General features: G+C 37.3%; 1 protein-coding gene across 1 annotated transcript in view; it reads left to right on the plus strand.

The window, feature by feature from the left end:
- JAM2 (junctional adhesion molecule 2) overlaps positions 1-11,306 on the plus strand; it is a 60,135-nt gene extending 48,829 nt beyond the window's left edge. Inside the window, exons 6-10 of the mRNA XM_072806633.1 lie at positions 447-546; positions 4,806-4,913; positions 6,679-6,694; positions 9,358-9,400; positions 11,059-11,306. Of these exons, the coding sequence (XP_072662734.1) occupies positions 447-546; positions 4,806-4,913; positions 6,679-6,694; positions 9,358-9,400; positions 11,059-11,091 (300 nt within the window). The 3' untranslated portion in view covers positions 11,092-11,306. The remainder of the gene's footprint in view (positions 1-446; positions 547-4,805; positions 4,914-6,678; positions 6,695-9,357; positions 9,401-11,058) is intronic.
- The last annotated feature ends 6,679 nt before the right edge of the window (positions 11,307-17,985 follow it).

Here is a 17,985-nt window from a genome sequence, read left to right on the forward strand (position 1 = left end):
TTTAGAAGAAACGTTCATGATTTGCCACTGCAGTGAACTCACTTGTGGCCAAGAAAACTGCATTCACCCTTTCAAGCCAGGGAGACCTTCCTTTACAAATGGCATTTCCTGGGAATTAGAAATACCGACAAAACTTAATAGTACTGGGTGCTATAAACTTTAAAAAATGCCCAGTGCCTTTCTAACCATACTACTTCCTCAGTATCACAAAACAAAGACACTTCCCCATATATATTTAAGTCTTTCCCTGTCAAAATAAACAGGAAACCTAGCTACTTACCCCTTGAAGGCATGGCAGTCTTGAATTCACAGTAAAGATATCAAGTCCCGAGTCATGAAAAAGGGAAGACCAACTTAATGCTAAAGTTCAAGGGACATGGTTACTTTAGGAGTCTACTTACAGATTTATTGCTTTAAAAATATATTTATTTTCCTTCCACAAATAGCAATTTAACACTGTTTCAAAACTAGACAGTGGAGAATATTCCTGTGAAGCCCGTAATTCTGTTGGACATCGCAGGTGTCCTGGGAAGCGAATGCAAGTAGGTAAGCATGAAATATTGGGAGGAACAATGGTTTGCAGCCGGAGTGCAGGTGTACTTGGGGACAGCAAGGAGCGAAGGGTAGGATTGAGCGTGAGTGATTGGAAGGCAATCGAATGAGCTTGACATAATGTGTTGCAAAAAAGCCAGACAGGCTGTTCTTAGTCTATGTCCCAAACAAGCCAAGAATATTTAGCACTATGCTCTTCAAGTTTTTGAATTTTTCAAATCATCGTTTTAAAATATGCTTGTCTGGACAGTCTTCTTTGAAACAGAAGCTAAGAGTTGTATACATTTCTCAGGGTCAAGGATTTGGTATGGGGTTAAGTTGCCAGCTCTGTCACTACATATTCTTGAGCAAATTATTCAACCTCAGTCTCCCCAAAATAGAAATAGTAATATGCTATCTTCATTGGGTTCTAGCTCAATCGGTAGAACATGCAACTCTTGATCTCGGAGTCATGAGTTCAAGTCCCACATGGGGAGTAGATCTTTCATAACAAAAAGAAAAATAATCGATATCTGAAAAGGTTACAATACCACTGGCATATTGTGAGCACTCTCAGGAGTTGGCTATTTTAGTTGCTTGATAATTTTTTCAGTCCCCTAAAATACAGTGCTTTACTTACCACAGAGTGGGCTCTCAAAAAAGACATGTCAAGTGTAGTTGTGAATCTCTATTTGCTATAAAACATAGCTGCCATATATTTCACAAAATGAGCTTCTTAGAAGTCAGTAAAATTAGTACTCAGAATCTTTTTCAGATTCTATGAGTTTCAGAGCAAACACTCTTTTTAATTTTATTTTTAATAATTTGGTTCATTTCTCCCTTTGTGAAAGTCCTGTGTTTTGAAAAAGATTGTGGAATAGGACTAGCTAGAGGTGGCACCTGCAGCTTAAAGTTCACTCGGGGGCAGGGGGGACTGCATTCTGGAGCAGAATACCCACAGCTCCCCTGGTTCAGGAGCTTATCCTCATCTTTGTGAGGTCAGAAATTCATTTTTTCAATGTGCTGAGAGATATGCCGGTATATGCACACTCATCTGCATTATTTATGGACACTTAAACTCTTGGCATTATTTTTTTTAAATATATAATCTTATTAGACCTCAGGATACCCTAAAGTATAAGATATTTAGTAGTATATTCTAATTTCCACCCATGTCTTTTTAAAATTCAGGGATACATATTAGCCATCCAATTCACTCAAGTGTTGATAGTTATAGTCAAACATAAGCATTTGCTTAAGATACCAGAAAGTACTCCTCCTCTTAGTGCTACTTTGGAATTAGCTTTAGAAAAATTCATCAGAACATGTTTAAAATTAATGCATTAATACAGTGTTTTCCTAACTTCATTCATTTATATACTATTCCCATGGGTTTTTTTTTTTACTGTAACTTTATACCACCTGCACTATTACTATTTATTTTTTCTTTAAATGATCCTGTTTAATTTCTTTTTCTTTTTTTTTAAGATTTATTTATTTATTTATTTATTTATTTATTTATTTATTTATTTATGATAGACTTAGAGAGAGAGAGAGGCAGAGACCCAGGAGGAGGGAGAAGCAGGCTCCATGCCGGGAGCCCGATGTGGGACTCGATCCCGGAACTCCAGGATCGCACCCTGGGCCAAAGGCAGGCGCTAAACCGCTGAGCCACCCAGGGATCCCTGATCCTGTTTAATTTCAATGCCTAATTTAACCCTATCTCAAGAAATAATATCTGGGATGTCATGGTCTTAACATACTAGTTACATTTTTTTTAAGCAGGCAGTAAATAAATACAGAACGGCTGAAATTTAATAGTATGTGTTTTGCTAGTCTTACCACTTGAATTTGACCATGATTTTCACATATCTACTCTTTCTGCTATAAGTTAGCTTAAAAGTTAAAATTTGTTCATTTAATTCTCATCCATTGATCCCAGATGTTTCGTGCCCTTGGGCTGGAATTTATTATCTTTTGATACATAAGGATTTGTGAAACCACATGTCAAGGTTTCTTCATGAGTGATCACTAGTAACTTATAACCCAAACCCAAATCTGTTCTAAAGAAGCTCTGTTTGAAGTATAGAAAGAAAGCAAATACAGATTTGGTGATTTTTCCCAGGCTGCCCCCTGTAAAACTTGTGGGAGACTTCACTCACACTTAGCATTTTAACAGCTTGCTTCCTATTTCTTTTTGGTTAGAATAATAACACCATCGTTTTACTGTGGCCTTTTTTTTTTTTCAAAGAAAAAAAACCAAAATATTTTTATATGTGTTGTTACATTTTCTCTTTAGTGAGGCATTAGACGGTTATAGAAGTTGCTTCAATAACTCACAGTCAATGGCAAATGGCATGAAATCAACTCATCTCTAACTTACAGGCTTACAGGCTTACAGGCTTCTTCCATTTCACTGAAAAAAGTAGAATAAATTTATACCGTAACTTACAGAATAAGACAGTTTTTTTTTTTTTTTTTTGTTAGAATCTGCCCTTTGGTTGAATCCTTCATAAATGTCACATTTGTTGACTACTACAAAGAAAATAGTAGCTACAGTTTGGTTTTAAGGAGTTTCATATAGTTATTACTTTGCCTTATATAATGATTATTATAGATTTTTCCCTATTAATTTCATTTTGCCTTAGATTATGAATATTGTGGAATTTTTCCCCTCTCTGCTATTTTTTGTAAGTAAATAAAAAGCTGGATCTCATTGACCTCTCAATGTTCAATGCTCAAGCAAAAATGAACTGAGGTTTTTGTTTGTTTCTTTTTAAGATTTTACTTTTAAGTAATCTCTATATCCAATGTGGGGGCCCAAACTTATAATATTGAGATCAAGAGTCACATGCTCTACTGATGGAGCCAGCCAGGTGTCCCTAAAAATGAACTGAGTTTATATGAAGCAATAGCTAATGTTTTCTACTCTGGTCAAATTGCTCAGTCTTCTAAAAGATGTATTCAGTTTTCTTTCTTTAAAAAAATCAGTTAATATTTCAGAATTAATATAATTCTGAATTCTGAATTAATATAATTCAGTTAATATATGAGAAAATTAATAACCCTTGCCATTACAAACAAATTTTGAGACCAAAAAGTTTTGTGATAAGCATACTCAAACATTTCTAAAAAAAAAATCTTTCCCAAAATGTGCAGTGCTTTTATTAAATATATAAAATTACTGTTGAGAAAATGCTATCTAATATTTTCTCCAAGTTATTCAATCCCATGTTAAGTAATACTTGCTTTTATTTTATTTTTTTAAAGATTTTATTTATTTATTCATGAGAGGCAGAGTAGGCACAAGGAGCCCTATGTGGGACTCAACACCAGGACCCCAGGATCACACCCCAAGCTGAAGGCAGACGCTCAACCACTGAGCCACCCAGGTGTCCCGCTAATACTTGCTTTTAAAAACTAGAACTCTTTGAGGAATTGTTCTTTTAAAAAGTACAGGTAATTTATATATTAATCAATACATAGGAAGTATCCAAATGACAGAGGTATGTGGCTCATGAAATCCTTATGGACAAGCTGGAGACATGTATCTCAGATTAAATATTTAGATGGATTCCACATAGTTGGACCCATACCAAGAGGGTGTAATAAATTTCATTATATGAGGGGAGATGTGTAATAGCCTGTCTGTAGTTCTTTCCCTAACAAAGTCATAGTCAACATTTTATTAATGACTTGAATGAGTATATTTTTGATGCAGTTCCCAATTACATATATATTAATCTTGAAAAGTCAATAATCTGATTCTTGGACAACAGAATCAGTATCTGAAGAAATCTTACAGGTTGGTAACATGGTAGTGATTTCAAACTTGGGTCCAAAAAACTCCAGTTGTATTAGGTTAGAAGAAAGATGACTTAATTAATGGCAATAGGAAAAAGTCTTAGGGAGTTTAATTCATTTTAAATTTAATGGGATGACAATTTAATGGCATGTGTGTATGTGTATAAAGTACACACACACACAAGCCCAATTCAAGAAAGGTGTTTCTGACTCTTAGTTTTGCAAGAATCTTACATTTAAAGATCTTCCTTAAATGTAAGATTCTTGCAAAACTTAATTCTGTTAATATATTCAATCCATTTTGAACCTTGTCCGGGAACTGAATCAATTTAACTGGCTTCAGCAGCATGAAACTATCCATGTGTATGGAATAGCTGCAAAGGGGAAGCTTATTTGAATTTTTCCAGTTTCATAACTACATCTGTACATCTTTTGACCCAACTTCACGCATGGCTTATTTTGCATTCCAGATGATCTCAACATCAGTGGCATCATAGCAGCTGTAGTAGTTGTGGCCTTAGTGATTTCTGTTTGTGGCCTTGGCGTGTGCTACGCTCAGAGGAAAGGCTACTTTTCCAGTAAGTGAATTTCATCCTTCTTTGCTAGACAACTTCCTGTGGGTCTAGAGTTTTCTTATGAGACCTTCTTTCTCCTAATGAGTTCCAGCAAACTGTAGAGAATATTTTTTCCTTAATTTTTCTGCAGTAAAAAATGTCCAAGATGATATGTGGGTGAGTTGTAAAGCACCTATGTAAAGCACACATAGGGAGAAAAGGCAGAGCTTCCTCATCACAACATTCAGGAAACACCACAGTATCTGTGAGATACACACTGGAGTAGTATAATGCAGTGGTGCTGGGAGATATTTAACATATATGGATGCTTATAATATGTTGACATCTATTTAAAAGCCCTGTATTTTAAGTTAGGAATTATATATTTCAAGATGTAAATTGATTTCCAGTTTTATCCCAAGAAGTTTCATTGAAATAAATCAGTGAAATAGTTTATCAGTGTAGAACAGTGGAATGTTGAATGTCAAATTTAGCACCACTGTATATATAGCATTGTTGAATAAAAACTATAGTGTTACAGTTGCTTCTGAACAAAGTTGAGACCTATACTAACTCAAAACCCCTATTTGATGATAAAATAGGTTTGATATGAGTGAGATTAAAAAATAACATTTTGTTCTCTTGTTGTATTTCTTTACTCCCAGTCTTTAAAATTATCCGAGACCTCAAAAGCTGTAGAACTCCATCAAGTGCATTGGGAATAGTGTACGAAACAGAATTTTTAAAACAGAATAATAAATAAATTTATAGCATAAACAAGTTTTAGACTCACTGTTTTATAGTGAACATTAATTTTAGAACTTAGGTTTAAAAAACATACTAACATAAAACTTAACCTATAAATAGGTATTAAATGTCATAAAATATTTCCACGAGCATTGTTTCAAGAATACTCCCTATAATTAAGAATAGCTGCTCTGTGAATTAATAACTCTTTCCTTGATGCTCCAGTCTTAGTCTAGTGTAAATATAATTTTATGAATGGAATCCAGCTGAGTCCCCCTGCTGGTCACCAGTGAAGGTACAGACAGATAAAATTATTCATGTAAAATTCCTGTTCTTTTAACTCTACTTCCAAAGGGTTTCTGTCTGAGTATTTTTATTGGAGACTTGGTGACATTTTTCTTAAAATAGTGAGTTAATTAAAGATCTGACTTGGGTACTAGGAATTCATTAGTGAAGAATACTACTCCCATTCTCAGCTGGCAGAAAATCTGTCCAAGGGGATCATTTTCTTGAACTTGATTTCAGACAGGAGTTGGCAATCTGTGACCGGAGGACCAAATCCAGCTGCCACCTGTTTTTCTGTGGCCCACAAGCTAAGAATGTTTTTTTTTTTTTCAAATGAACAGTTACTATCTGTTTTTATAATAAGGAAGGAACACTAACCAATCCCAAGTAAGAGAAATGTTATCTGCGCCTTCCAACAAAGAACTCTATTCTTCCAATTAATAGACCTATACCAAAGACTTTGATTATTATTATATTTTAAATTTTATAAATATACATTTTTGGAAACTTGGCCTCTCTTATTATATAACTACCTACTTAATATCCTCAATTCTACATCTTGACCCTCAAAGCCTAGGTATTTGTCTTGTGGCCCATTACAGAGAAAGTTTGTCAACCCTTGATTTAGAAAGTACAAATGTCACCAAGAGAGAATCAATATTGAGAAAAAGAAATTAAGCCTAAACTCACTTTTAAATGAATGTGTATCATACAGTATTAACTTTTGCACTAATGATCTATACTTATTCTTTTGTAGAAGAGACTTCGTTCCAGTAAGTATACTTTCTTAAATGCATGCCTTTCCCCCCCATCAGCTAATCTTCTGTTAATCATCTATTTAAAGTCAAATGTGGAAAGTTGAGTTATTTGAGTTATTTATTAGTCAAATGTGGAAAGTTGAGTTATTTGAGAGTTTTATCCTATGGGAAGTGACTGTGATTCATTGAGAAATACACCTCACTTCATGCTTCATGCCTGTCAATGTTGTTTAATTACCTAGAGAAGACATACAGTCATTCTTTTACTCTGTAGGCATTTTCAACATACTACCTTAAAAAATATGCTGCATTTTGCTAAATTTAAAATTTTCAAATAAAATTTTACTTAGCAGCTATTTTCACATGTACTTGAATACTTCTTCTGTGCCCAACACTGTCCTAGGGAGTGGCAAAACAGCAGAGAACAAAACAGGCCCCAACAACTCTCTGCCTCATGGAGTTTACGTAGAGAAAGGCGGAAAGTAAACCATATGTAAACTCTACAGTATGTCAGACTGTGATAAGTATTATGGAGAAAACTAAAGCAGAGAGGAGAATAGAGAATGCACAGGGTAGGAGTGGAGATTGTCCTTTAGGATGGTTAGGGAGAGCTTCACTGACGAAGTGATATTTGAGAAGGATGTGAAGGAGCGGAAAGAACAAGCCATGCAGATACCCTTGAGAAGAACATTCAAACGGAGGAGAAGGAATAGATGGAAAGATCTGGAGGCCAGGCAGGCCTGGAGTGTGTGGGACACATTGAGATCAGTGTGGCTAAAACAGAGTGAGGATGATGGAAAGAAGGGATGAGTGCACAAAAGTAGTGGGGGTCAGATGACATGGAACCTCTCCTAAGCTGTGAAGGTTTGACTTTGATTCTAAGTAAGATGGGAAGTCATCGGAAGGCTCTGAGTCAGGGAGTAGTATCCTGTTATTTAATTCTTAGAAGCTCACATTCACTGCTCGATTAAGAATAAACTATAAGGTAGCAAAAAGTGGAGGAAGCAGGGAGACCAGTTGGGAAATGGCTCAATAATTATCCAGCCAAGAGAAAATGGTGGCTGGTTCCAAAGCAAAGGTGTTGGAGATGTGGAGAAGTGATAAGATTCTGGATACATTTTGAATAATTTACTGATTGGTTGGATGTGGAGATATGGGAGAAAAAGAGAAAAAGGTAGCTTCAAGGCTATGAGAGGAATGGTGTTATCATTTACTGAAATATGCAAGACTTTAGGAGAAGCAGGTTTGGGGGCATTAGGTGGAAAGGTCTGGAATATTTTGGAATTTTAATATTTGAGATGCTGATTAGACTTCCAAGTAGAGATAATTAGTAACAGAATATATAACCTGGAGTTTGGAAAAATATCTCAACTAGGATTAGAAATTTAGGAATCACTGCTGTATGATGAGATCACCAAGTTGGCGCGCACTTGATTTGTGACTGTCCTTTCTTTGTACATGGAAACGGCAGACCCAACCCAGATCTATGGGCGTTCCCCTCTAGTCTCAGCTTCTGTGGCTTCAGATGCTTCCTGGTATTCTAAGTCTTTTTGAAGACTTAACTGCCACTAATTTCCCGTTCCCAGACTTCCTGCTCAAACCTGGTCACTCAATCTAATCATATCCCACTACAAGTCCAAGATGAGCTCCAAGTTATCAGGATTAGCAGTAGCAAAGGAGGAGAATTCAGAAAACAGAGTTACCTGATGGTATAGCCACCCTGCATCCCCACTCTGGGCAATTGTGAGGACTTCCACTTTTGTTGAGTAAGATGGAAAGTAACTGGAGGGTTTTAAGCAGAAGAAAGCATCATCTTATATAAGGAGAAAAGTTGGCATTGCTACCTCGAGGGAGGTTATTCTTCTCTTCAACCATAGGGTCTCTTAATAACCAAGTAGGAATCTGGGAGGTAGTATCTTTACTCCTAAGCATGTCTCCTGCCATTTGTCAAATCCATGGCCCTTAAAATTTGTTGATTATTGAATTGGATGTTATATTATTTTGCTAGAACTGCCGTACAGAAACTTATTTTCTTATAGTTCTGGAGGCTAGAAGTCCAGATCAAGGCGACAGCAGGGTTGGTTCCTTCTGAGGGCTGTGAGGGAAGAATCTATTTCAGGTCTCTCTCCTTGGCTTGTACATGGTCTTCTCTCTGTTCACATCGTCTTCCCTCTGCCTGTGTTTGTCTCCACATTTACTCTTCCTACCAGGCCACCAGTCATATTGGATTAGGGTTCACCCTAATGACCTCATTTTAATTTAATTATCTTTTTAAAGAACCCTGTCTCCAGATATGGTGCCTTTTGAGGTATTAGTGGTTGGACTTTAACGTAAAGTTTTGAATAAGACACAGTTCAGCTTATAGCAGATGACTAGCACCCTAGTTACCATGTAAAACTTTCTTTCCATGCAAAAAAAAAAAAAAAAAGAATTTTGATTATAATGTCCAAGTTTTCAAAATGCTAAATGTTAAAAAGCTGCTAAGTTAAAAGTGTATAAGTCTGTGTTTGCATATTACAGAGAAATCTTTAGCCCTAGGCTATAATAAGATACCTGGGTCTTCATAGGTTGGTACTTGTTACCTGGCTTTCTCTGTGAATATTGTCTATAAATATAAGAAACTCAGTTACAATTGCTGGCATTTTTTTTTAACATTGTCTTTTATATTCCACAAACAGGAAGAGTAGTTCTTCATCTAAAGCCACCACAATGAGTGAAAATGTGAGTATCTTTAAAGCATACTTATAGATCCAGTGTGTTTAGGAAATAGGGCAGGGAGATGAAGGAACTGTTACAGAAGTGATGGATTTTCACTTTTACTATACTTTGTGCTTGTGTCTACTTCTGGTCTTTAGAAGTTGCTGAGTGAATGTTAGCTTCCACCCTCTGTCTGGGATGGTATGAGAAAGCTGACTGCCATTTGTAGAGCAACGGGGCTTTGCCATTCCATTCTTTTCTCTCATGGTGTTTGCTATGATTAGCCTCCTTTGCATCATTAGGTCTGGTACTATCAGCCCCATTTCGCAGATGAGAAAATTAAGACACAAGTTCTCACAAGATCACAGTGGTGGGGCGGGATCCAGGTACCTAGATTCTTGTCAGCTCACCAAACAGATGGCTTCCACCAGGTCTGTGATACCAGGACTCTCCCTTGGTTATTCAGAGAACTTGGAAAATTTAGGCATATGGAATATCCTCTACTATTGCTGAAAGGAATATTTCAGAAATCCCTGGAGAGATACAATAATTATCTAATTCAGATGGTTTAGGCAACATCATTTGGACCCTTGTGTGCTTTTGCATTTGTGAACACTACAGTGAAGCAGTAAATAGTATCATTGCTCAGATTTTGTAGCTCTTTGGATGTATATTCAACTTTCTGGATTATTTTTCAGGAATATAGGAGGTAAGGGAGGAAGGTTTCCAATGTTTTTAGAGGTCTAAGCTCTTTCTTGAGAAATGAAGCACTGGTTCTCTGAATTCTGTGGCACTCAGTGGCAGGGATTCTCTTAGATGTCCTACTTGTAGAGCTTGGGGTAGGCAGTGGACACAGATATTTAAACACTTGAGTGATTCTAGTGGACACTATCTTTATGACCTACTTATTGTTCCATAGATGTTTTTGTCAAAATTTGATTTCCTAAAATTGTCTATTCCAGAATCTCACAGAGACAGAAAGTGACAGAAGTCACTTTATTTTATAGTTTACTATGCCACAATCATATTACTTTTTCGTTGCAGACAAGCAATATGTAACTCCATATTTGTTCCAACAATTTATAGAAAATACTCCTTAAATGTGGAATAAAGTAATCTCATCCTAGCAAAGAATAAGAAACACTTTGTGGCTGAGTCAAAAGAGCAAAAACCTTTTATTTTTTCCTTGTCTTCCTCTCAGTTGCCCTCATCCACTGAAAGGATGGTTTTGCCCAATTCTGGTTTTGCCCTAGAGCAGGATTTCTCAGTCTTGGCATTACTGACAATTTCTTATTATTCTTATATTGTAATTTCTTATATAAATTCTTATATAATGAATTCTTATAATTTTGCATATCCTTGTTGGAGGGACTGTACTGTGCATGGTAGGATGCTTAGCAGCACCCCAACCCCCACCCACTGGATGCCAGGAGCATACCCCAAGCAGATAAGATTTCTCCCGCTCTAACTCCCACTCCTACTTCTTTACTCAAGGCAGTTTCAAAGACCTTGTCTCCTACTATTTATTTAAATCACCATAAGATAGATTTAGTTAACTAGATGCTGGTTTGTACCTATAAGATTCTCATAGTGCATGTAACTTTATACTGATGAGATTTATAGATTTGTTTAAATATGAATTAATACATTATACTTAAACTTGTTTTTTTCCCTTTTCCTAGGATTTCAAGCATACAAAATCTTTTATAATTTAAAAGAATTCCACCTTTGAGAGACGCCAAAAACACAGTTGTTACACAAGTTATTAAAGGGTTATAAAACTCTGCTTTGTCTTACATTTGCAAAGAGGTACATGAAGAGATGAAGTTGGTATTTCGTGATAATTTCTATGATTGTTAAATTACTTGAAATTGCTATTTTAAACAAATAGTTCTGTCAGCACCTAAATAAAATATAGTCTGGCTTTTTATGTCTGGACTAAGTTAAAAGAATCACAATACTTTAATATTCTGGGGTGTATGAAATGTTAAATGTCCTAACTTCTAGAGAAAGTTACTAAAATATAGGATACTGATTGTGAAATTAATCCACAGAGCATGAAAATACAAACTGTGTGCACCGTCTGTGCAGGAGCCTGATTTACAGGGTTTAGAAAATACTGACAGACGCAAAAGGAAACTCTGGTCTCATTTCTCCTGGAATCCTCTTTTCTCCCCTAATACAATCCTTACTCCGCTGCTCATTTATCACTAATCTATTCGCAAGAGGGAGGTAGCAGGAGTGGGTCTTATTCCCAAGGATTTGCACTTTGTGTTTATTTTTATTTCTAAGAACCAAAAGCAACAACATGAAGAAAAACATCTAATGGCCAGAGCTCACTCCCCTGGTGTGTGTCATTGATTTCTTCATTAAACATAATTTTGAGAGTCAAACACAAACCCAAGTGTCTTATTTCACTTGAGTTGCTTGTTGCTCTTTCTTGCCTCTAAGACCCCTTTGAAGAGGATCAGTGACCTTGACATCAGAACTCATCACTGAACCCTACACACATAACCTTGCAGATACCGTTCTCTGCATGATGGTGACTTCATAATTTGTCTCTGAAAATCATGCAGGAAAATTCTGGGCTGGGCCGAGTCTCTTGCTGGCCAGTCCTGCTTATTGCAGAGCAGAGGATATAGAAAGGAGAAGGGGTTGTCTGACAGATGAAATCAAAGAGCTCACTATGGCTCCCTGTGCCTGTTGCCCTGCTTGGCACACAGAAGATACAGGAGAAAGGGTAGCTGAAATGAAAAATTGGTGTAATCATCTGGTTTCTCCACTGATTCATCATAAAGGCGTCCAGGCTAGTGTTACAAACTGAGAGTTGTAATGATCCGCGTAACAGCAAGAGCAATTAGGCTGTGCTAAAAATCCTAATATTCTATAACTTATTGTGATTATTCAATTCATATCAAATATAGGTAATAAAATATGGGAAGGATATATCTAGTTCTGGGCAAATCTGGATGAGAAGGTTACTCACAAACTGTCAACTTTGAACATAGTTAAGCTGCTTCTTAAGGAGTCCATTCTTTTTCCCCATTAGACAAAGCAGATCCCAGGATTCACTGGACAAGTAAATGGCTTAGGCACTAGCTGGTATCTGGGCACCACACCAGGTCCCTGGGAAGATGCCTGTTGTCAGACTATACCTTGCCCCTCACTTGTCTGTAGCACTGGATGCTTCTCACCAGACTCCTTCCAACATTTTTTATGAAGTGCCAGATAGTAGATATTTTAAGCCATAATGGCCTGTTACAAGTACTCATCTCTGCCTTTGTAGGAGAAAAGGAGCCATAGACAATAATAAACAAATGGCATGTTTGTGTTCCAATAAAACTTGATTTATAGAAACAGCAGGCACAGACAGGATTTGGCTCCTATGCATGGCTTCCCAATGCCTGGTAGTGACACATGAGAAAAACACTTATCCATAAACTTCTGCAAAAATTAAGCTAAATGTTGCCCATGCTTTGATTTGATTGGCATGAGGAATATTTTCTTCTTGCATTGCCAAGTGCCAAGTATATGTGAGTCTCGAAGATGGCTCTTTGTGGTGGCTCAGTTGGTTAAGCGTCCAGTTCTTGACCTCAGCTCAGGACTTGATCTCAGGGTTGTGAATTCAAGCCCCACACTGGGTTCTACACTGGGCTTGCAGCCTACTTAAAAAAAAAAAAAAAAAAAAGTGGCTCTGAAGGCATACCTACCATCCCATAAGATCAATTTCTTCAATTTAAATGACTCAAATCTGTATTGTGGGGAAAAAATACATAGTGCCTTTGCTTTACTAACAGATGAAAGCTTCTGTGCCATTTGGCTAGTCAATTCATCTTATAAAATATTATCATATAACGTTTTCTTTGAGTCAGATATATATTACACTTTATCTCAATATATTGTATAGAGCTAAGTAGAAGTCATTGTGTGGAGAATGCTTTCTCCCACACAAAAGATATAATATTGAGCACTCATTTTCCGTTTATTAAAAATATATCCACTTGTGTCTGGACTTGTGTTTCCATTTGCTTTTAGGGACTTGAATATTAATAATTGGTAAGACCCCATTATAATTCACAGAGCATTTTGATTGTATCTTCCTGCAGTGAAATTGTGTTATATAAGGATTAGGGCTCTGAAATCTCTAATAGCAAGTATTGCTTTAATTATTGTTGTTGCTATTATAGCTAGATTTAATTTATTTTTAGTTGGGAGTTTAACCTAACTAAATCTGGAACAATTGATTGTTTTTTAGTACAACTTTGCAAAGAACTTCCTTCATCTCACAAGTGGTTTTGTTTGATTAAAGTCTACATTAATAAAAATAGCTGAACTTGTTCAACTTTTTAGGCCCATTTAACCAGTACAGGGAAGTCATCCACCTATTGTTCAATAAAACCCGGGAAACTACACCCTCTTACCATCTGTAGCTACAAGGCTAGCTCTTTAGCTGCTTAAGATTAGAATCTCATCATCTTTCATCTGGATGTCTGCCAACCCTCTCAAATGATGAAGAAAATGCTCTGCAAATTAAAAGGCAAAACTATTAAAACATTTTATATAGATCAGGTAGGGGTAGATGGAGGTGAGGGTCCATACAATCTCATTCATCTCAATATTATGTATCGTGAGGCTTCTAGGTGGCTCAGTCAGTTAAGTGTCCAGACTCTTGATTTTGGCTCAAGTTATGATCTCAGGGTCGTGAGATGGAGCCCCACGGAGCCTGCTAGAGATTCTCTCTCTCCTTCTCCCCCAGCTCTCTCTCTCTGTCTTGCTTGCTCATTCTCATAAATAAATAAATATTAAAAAAATAAAGTGGGTCATGTCATTTGCAGACCAGGAATCTGAGATTCAGAGTCAGTCCACCAAGTTCACAGAGATAAGTGAGGACTTCTGGTTTATAGGACCCTGGTCCATCTGATCTGTTGTGCCCAAGATTGCGAATCTGAGAAACCACCAAGGAGCCGACACCGATGCAAGCGCACGAGGGTTTATTAGCAAGCTCGAGCTTGGGTCCAAGTATACCCGACACAGCGGAGCAGGGACTTGGACCCCGAAGTGGGTTACAGCTCGGTTTTTTATAGGCTGGTCTAGGGGATTTTCAGAAGGGGTGGAGGAATTTCTCAAGTTCTGTTTATATTCTGATATGGGGCTTTCAAGGGCATTGAGCTCTGTTCTATATGGGACTTTCTACCACGGGTGTGGGCTCTGTTGTCTTTCTGATACGGAATTCATTCTGCAGTTTTTTCTATAAAGTTCAGCTCTTAATCACAGGGGCCTAAGATGGCTGTACTTGTGCTAATGCTAAACTTGAGGTGGAATGGCCTTGATTTTTCTCAGCCTCCACAGATCCAGAATGTTTCACTTGAGATGCTTTATCTCTTGCCCCCAAAATACATTCTTTTTAAATTCTTAAGTTCTTCTCTTGTGCCACACCTTCCCTTCACCCCTTGTAACCTCTGGCAAGCTGGCCTCTCCCTAGGCTCACAGGTAGTAACATTGTTCTGTCCTCCCTATCCCCACAAGCCAGTCTCAGTGCTAAGGTGGGCCCTTCCATGCTCATCTACTCTCACCACAGATGCCCAAACCTCTCATCTTATTTTTTTAAATACTGAAAGGAACTATGATGATTACATTTAAATCCTGCACTCCCGCTCCCAACCTTTTTTTTTTTTAAGATGTTATTTATTTATTCATGAGAAACACACACAGAGGCAGAGACATAGGCAGAGTGAGAAGTAGGCTCCCTGCAGTGAGCCCGATGTGGGACTTGATCCCAGGACCCCGAGATCATGCCCTGAGCTGAAGGCAAATGCTCAACCACTGAGCCACCCAGGTGTCCCCTACTCCCACCCTTCTCATCGCTAAATCTGCCCATCTCCCATCTCCCCTCATTCATCAACTCCATCCTGCACTACATGTTCCATGATTGTCACTACTTTCATCCTTTTCACTTCAGGCCTTTGTTACTATTTTGTCTTCTGGGACATTCTTCCCTCAAATAGCTTCTCTCTTAGTCACGACTTCTATCTCAGTCACTGCCAGATTTGCTCCTGAACAATGTCAACCCTCTTCCCCCTTTTCTCCCTTCCCCTTGCTAAAAACCTTCCACTCTTTTCCTTTCCAAAGCTTATTACCAAGGGCTAAATTCCTTAGCCTGAAGTTCAAAGCTAAGAAAGTCTTCCCCCACCCTCCTAGCCACCTACACTTCTTGTCATATTGTCACAACCTACCCATCTAGCCAAATGTTCCACTGTTCTACTTTGGTTGCCTTATGCATCCAAACTTAACTAGGGTCATTTTATCTCAATAAGCAATGTTCTCCTCCATTGGAATGCTGATTCTCCCAATCCAAAAAAATAGGTAAATTCTATGGACTCTTTAAGGGATGGCTCAAATTCCACCTTCCTTAGGAGGCTTTCCCTCATTCCTCTTGCTGGAATAGTTTCTTCTCTGAGCCTCCATAGCCCTTGGTTGATTATTTTATGGCAATTATTGGTATTTAGTTCATAATACACTTATGCACATATTAAACAGTATCAGATATGGTCGGTATCTAATAAATGTTGAATTAATTTTTAAAAATCAAGAGTGCTTGTGAAAAGGCAACTAAAAAGACACTGATACAATTTCTCTACAGATTTAGATTTTTAGTAAAGTATCATATTCTGCAATGTTATTATAATCCAGTTCATTCATTATGCAAAGTGATACAAGTTATTGCTCCATGAATTAAAGCTGGACAGAAATTGTTTCTCTCTTCTACTCCTTTGTTATTAAGCATCCATTTCCACACTGTTCTTATAAAGATCTTAAAATATTTTTCCAACTTTCAAGTTTTAAATTTTAGTTTTCCATTCTTTGTTTCTTGTTCTGTAAGAGTTTGGGACACTTTCAGTAGTAATAACTGGTCAGGAAATTCAAAATAGACTATGTATTTTTATTTGTTGATACTGTTAAAAAAACTCCTGGCTGGCTCAGTCAGTTAAGTGTCTGCCTTCAGTTCAGGTCATGATGCCAGGGTCCTGGGACTGAGCACCACATCAAGTCTCCCTGCCCAGTGGGGAGTCTGCTTGAGATCTCTGCCCCTCAGCCTGTCCCCGCACTTGTCCCTCTCCCTGCTCATGCTCACTTGCTCTCTCTCTCAAATTAAGTGAATAAAGTGTCAAAAAAAAAAAAAAAAAAAAAGACATACTCTAAAATGGAGACATTTGTACTAAGTCCAAATTACTAAACCAAAACTTAATACCAAAGTTAACTACAGTTTCAAAACTCTCCCAGATGTGGAATCTAAAACCAGTCAATCTGGAATTGAGGTTACCTGCTCAAGTCCCCTAAAGGAAGGTGACCTTGCCACAGCTAATCCACTCTGCTTGTAACTACCTTGTCGCACACCCTTCTGCCTACAGGTCATTTCATATGGATCTTCAGAGCACTTTTCTGTTAGACGGGATGCTGCCTGATTCATAAATCGTCAAATAAAGCCACTAAAGTCTTTAACATTTACTCAGTTGAATTTTGTTTAACATTTTCTATTTACTCTTGTTTATGACTTAAATACATGCCATATTTTTATTTGCCCAAGTTTAAAAAATACTATTTTTTTCTAGAGTATGTCTTTAGGCTTTCTAGAGTATGTTTTTATGCTTTCTACTAAGAAAATGCTCTCAAATAAGTGAATAGTTGTATCAACAAAGGACCTGTTTAAGTTCTCTAAGATTGAAGGTGGATTGATTTAAAGCTCTACTTCATGATGTTTTTAACAGTGAATGTGCTACTCGTAAGTGCTTCCTAAATAGATGGTGTAAAAACTGAAGTTTCCTAAGATCTGTGGTTGTGTTCCTCAAGGTGCCTTTTCAATCTCAAACTCAACTTCCTTCTAAATATTTAACTAGCAAAAATCATACTAAAGTTACTGAGGTCAAGAAAATTGTTCTAAAAAAAAAAAAAAGAAAATTGTTCTAAATTGTAGGATAATATACAGCAAAGGACATGAGAAAGAGTATTATACATTAACGTATGATATATTCATGTAACAGAATGTTGATTGGGATATCTTCTGTTGCCCCAAGGACCAAGTACCCCACTTTCTAAAGAAAACCATAAACAATTTGGGTATAAATACCCCCCTTGATGTTTATGAAGATAATGGTGCTACCCTGAAATCATTACCCCAGTCCTCTCCCTTTTACCCTACCACACAAGTTCCTATCAAGTGTATATGGATAGATTGGGGTTGGGGAGGAATGGGAGAGAGAGAATGAAGTGTCCAAATTGTGAGACAGAATGAATTTGTCCAAGTTTTGTGTTCTATCATCTGACTATCCCCCAAGGCAAGTACAGAGGATTTTAAAGAGAATCACTTGCAAAAACTGAAGATGCTTGCCAAGAAGGAAATAGCTATTTGAGCAGGGAGAAGGAGTTGGACAAAGATATTAAGGGAGACAGCAGGATAATGGTGAAGCACCCATTTTCTCATGATTTCTTAGGGCAAGGATATATGAATTTCCCATGGTCAAGTAGGCATCATTGAAAGTAGTGGGCCTTGAGCCTCTTGCTGGTGTCTTACTGAGATAAAACATCTGAAACAAGACTGTCCCACTGGGATG

This window comes from Canis lupus, chromosome 30, assembly GCF_048164855.1.
Source record: "Canis lupus baileyi chromosome 30, mCanLup2.hap1, whole genome shotgun sequence".
NCBI classification, from domain to species: Eukaryota; Metazoa; Chordata; class Mammalia; order Carnivora; family Canidae; genus Canis; species Canis lupus.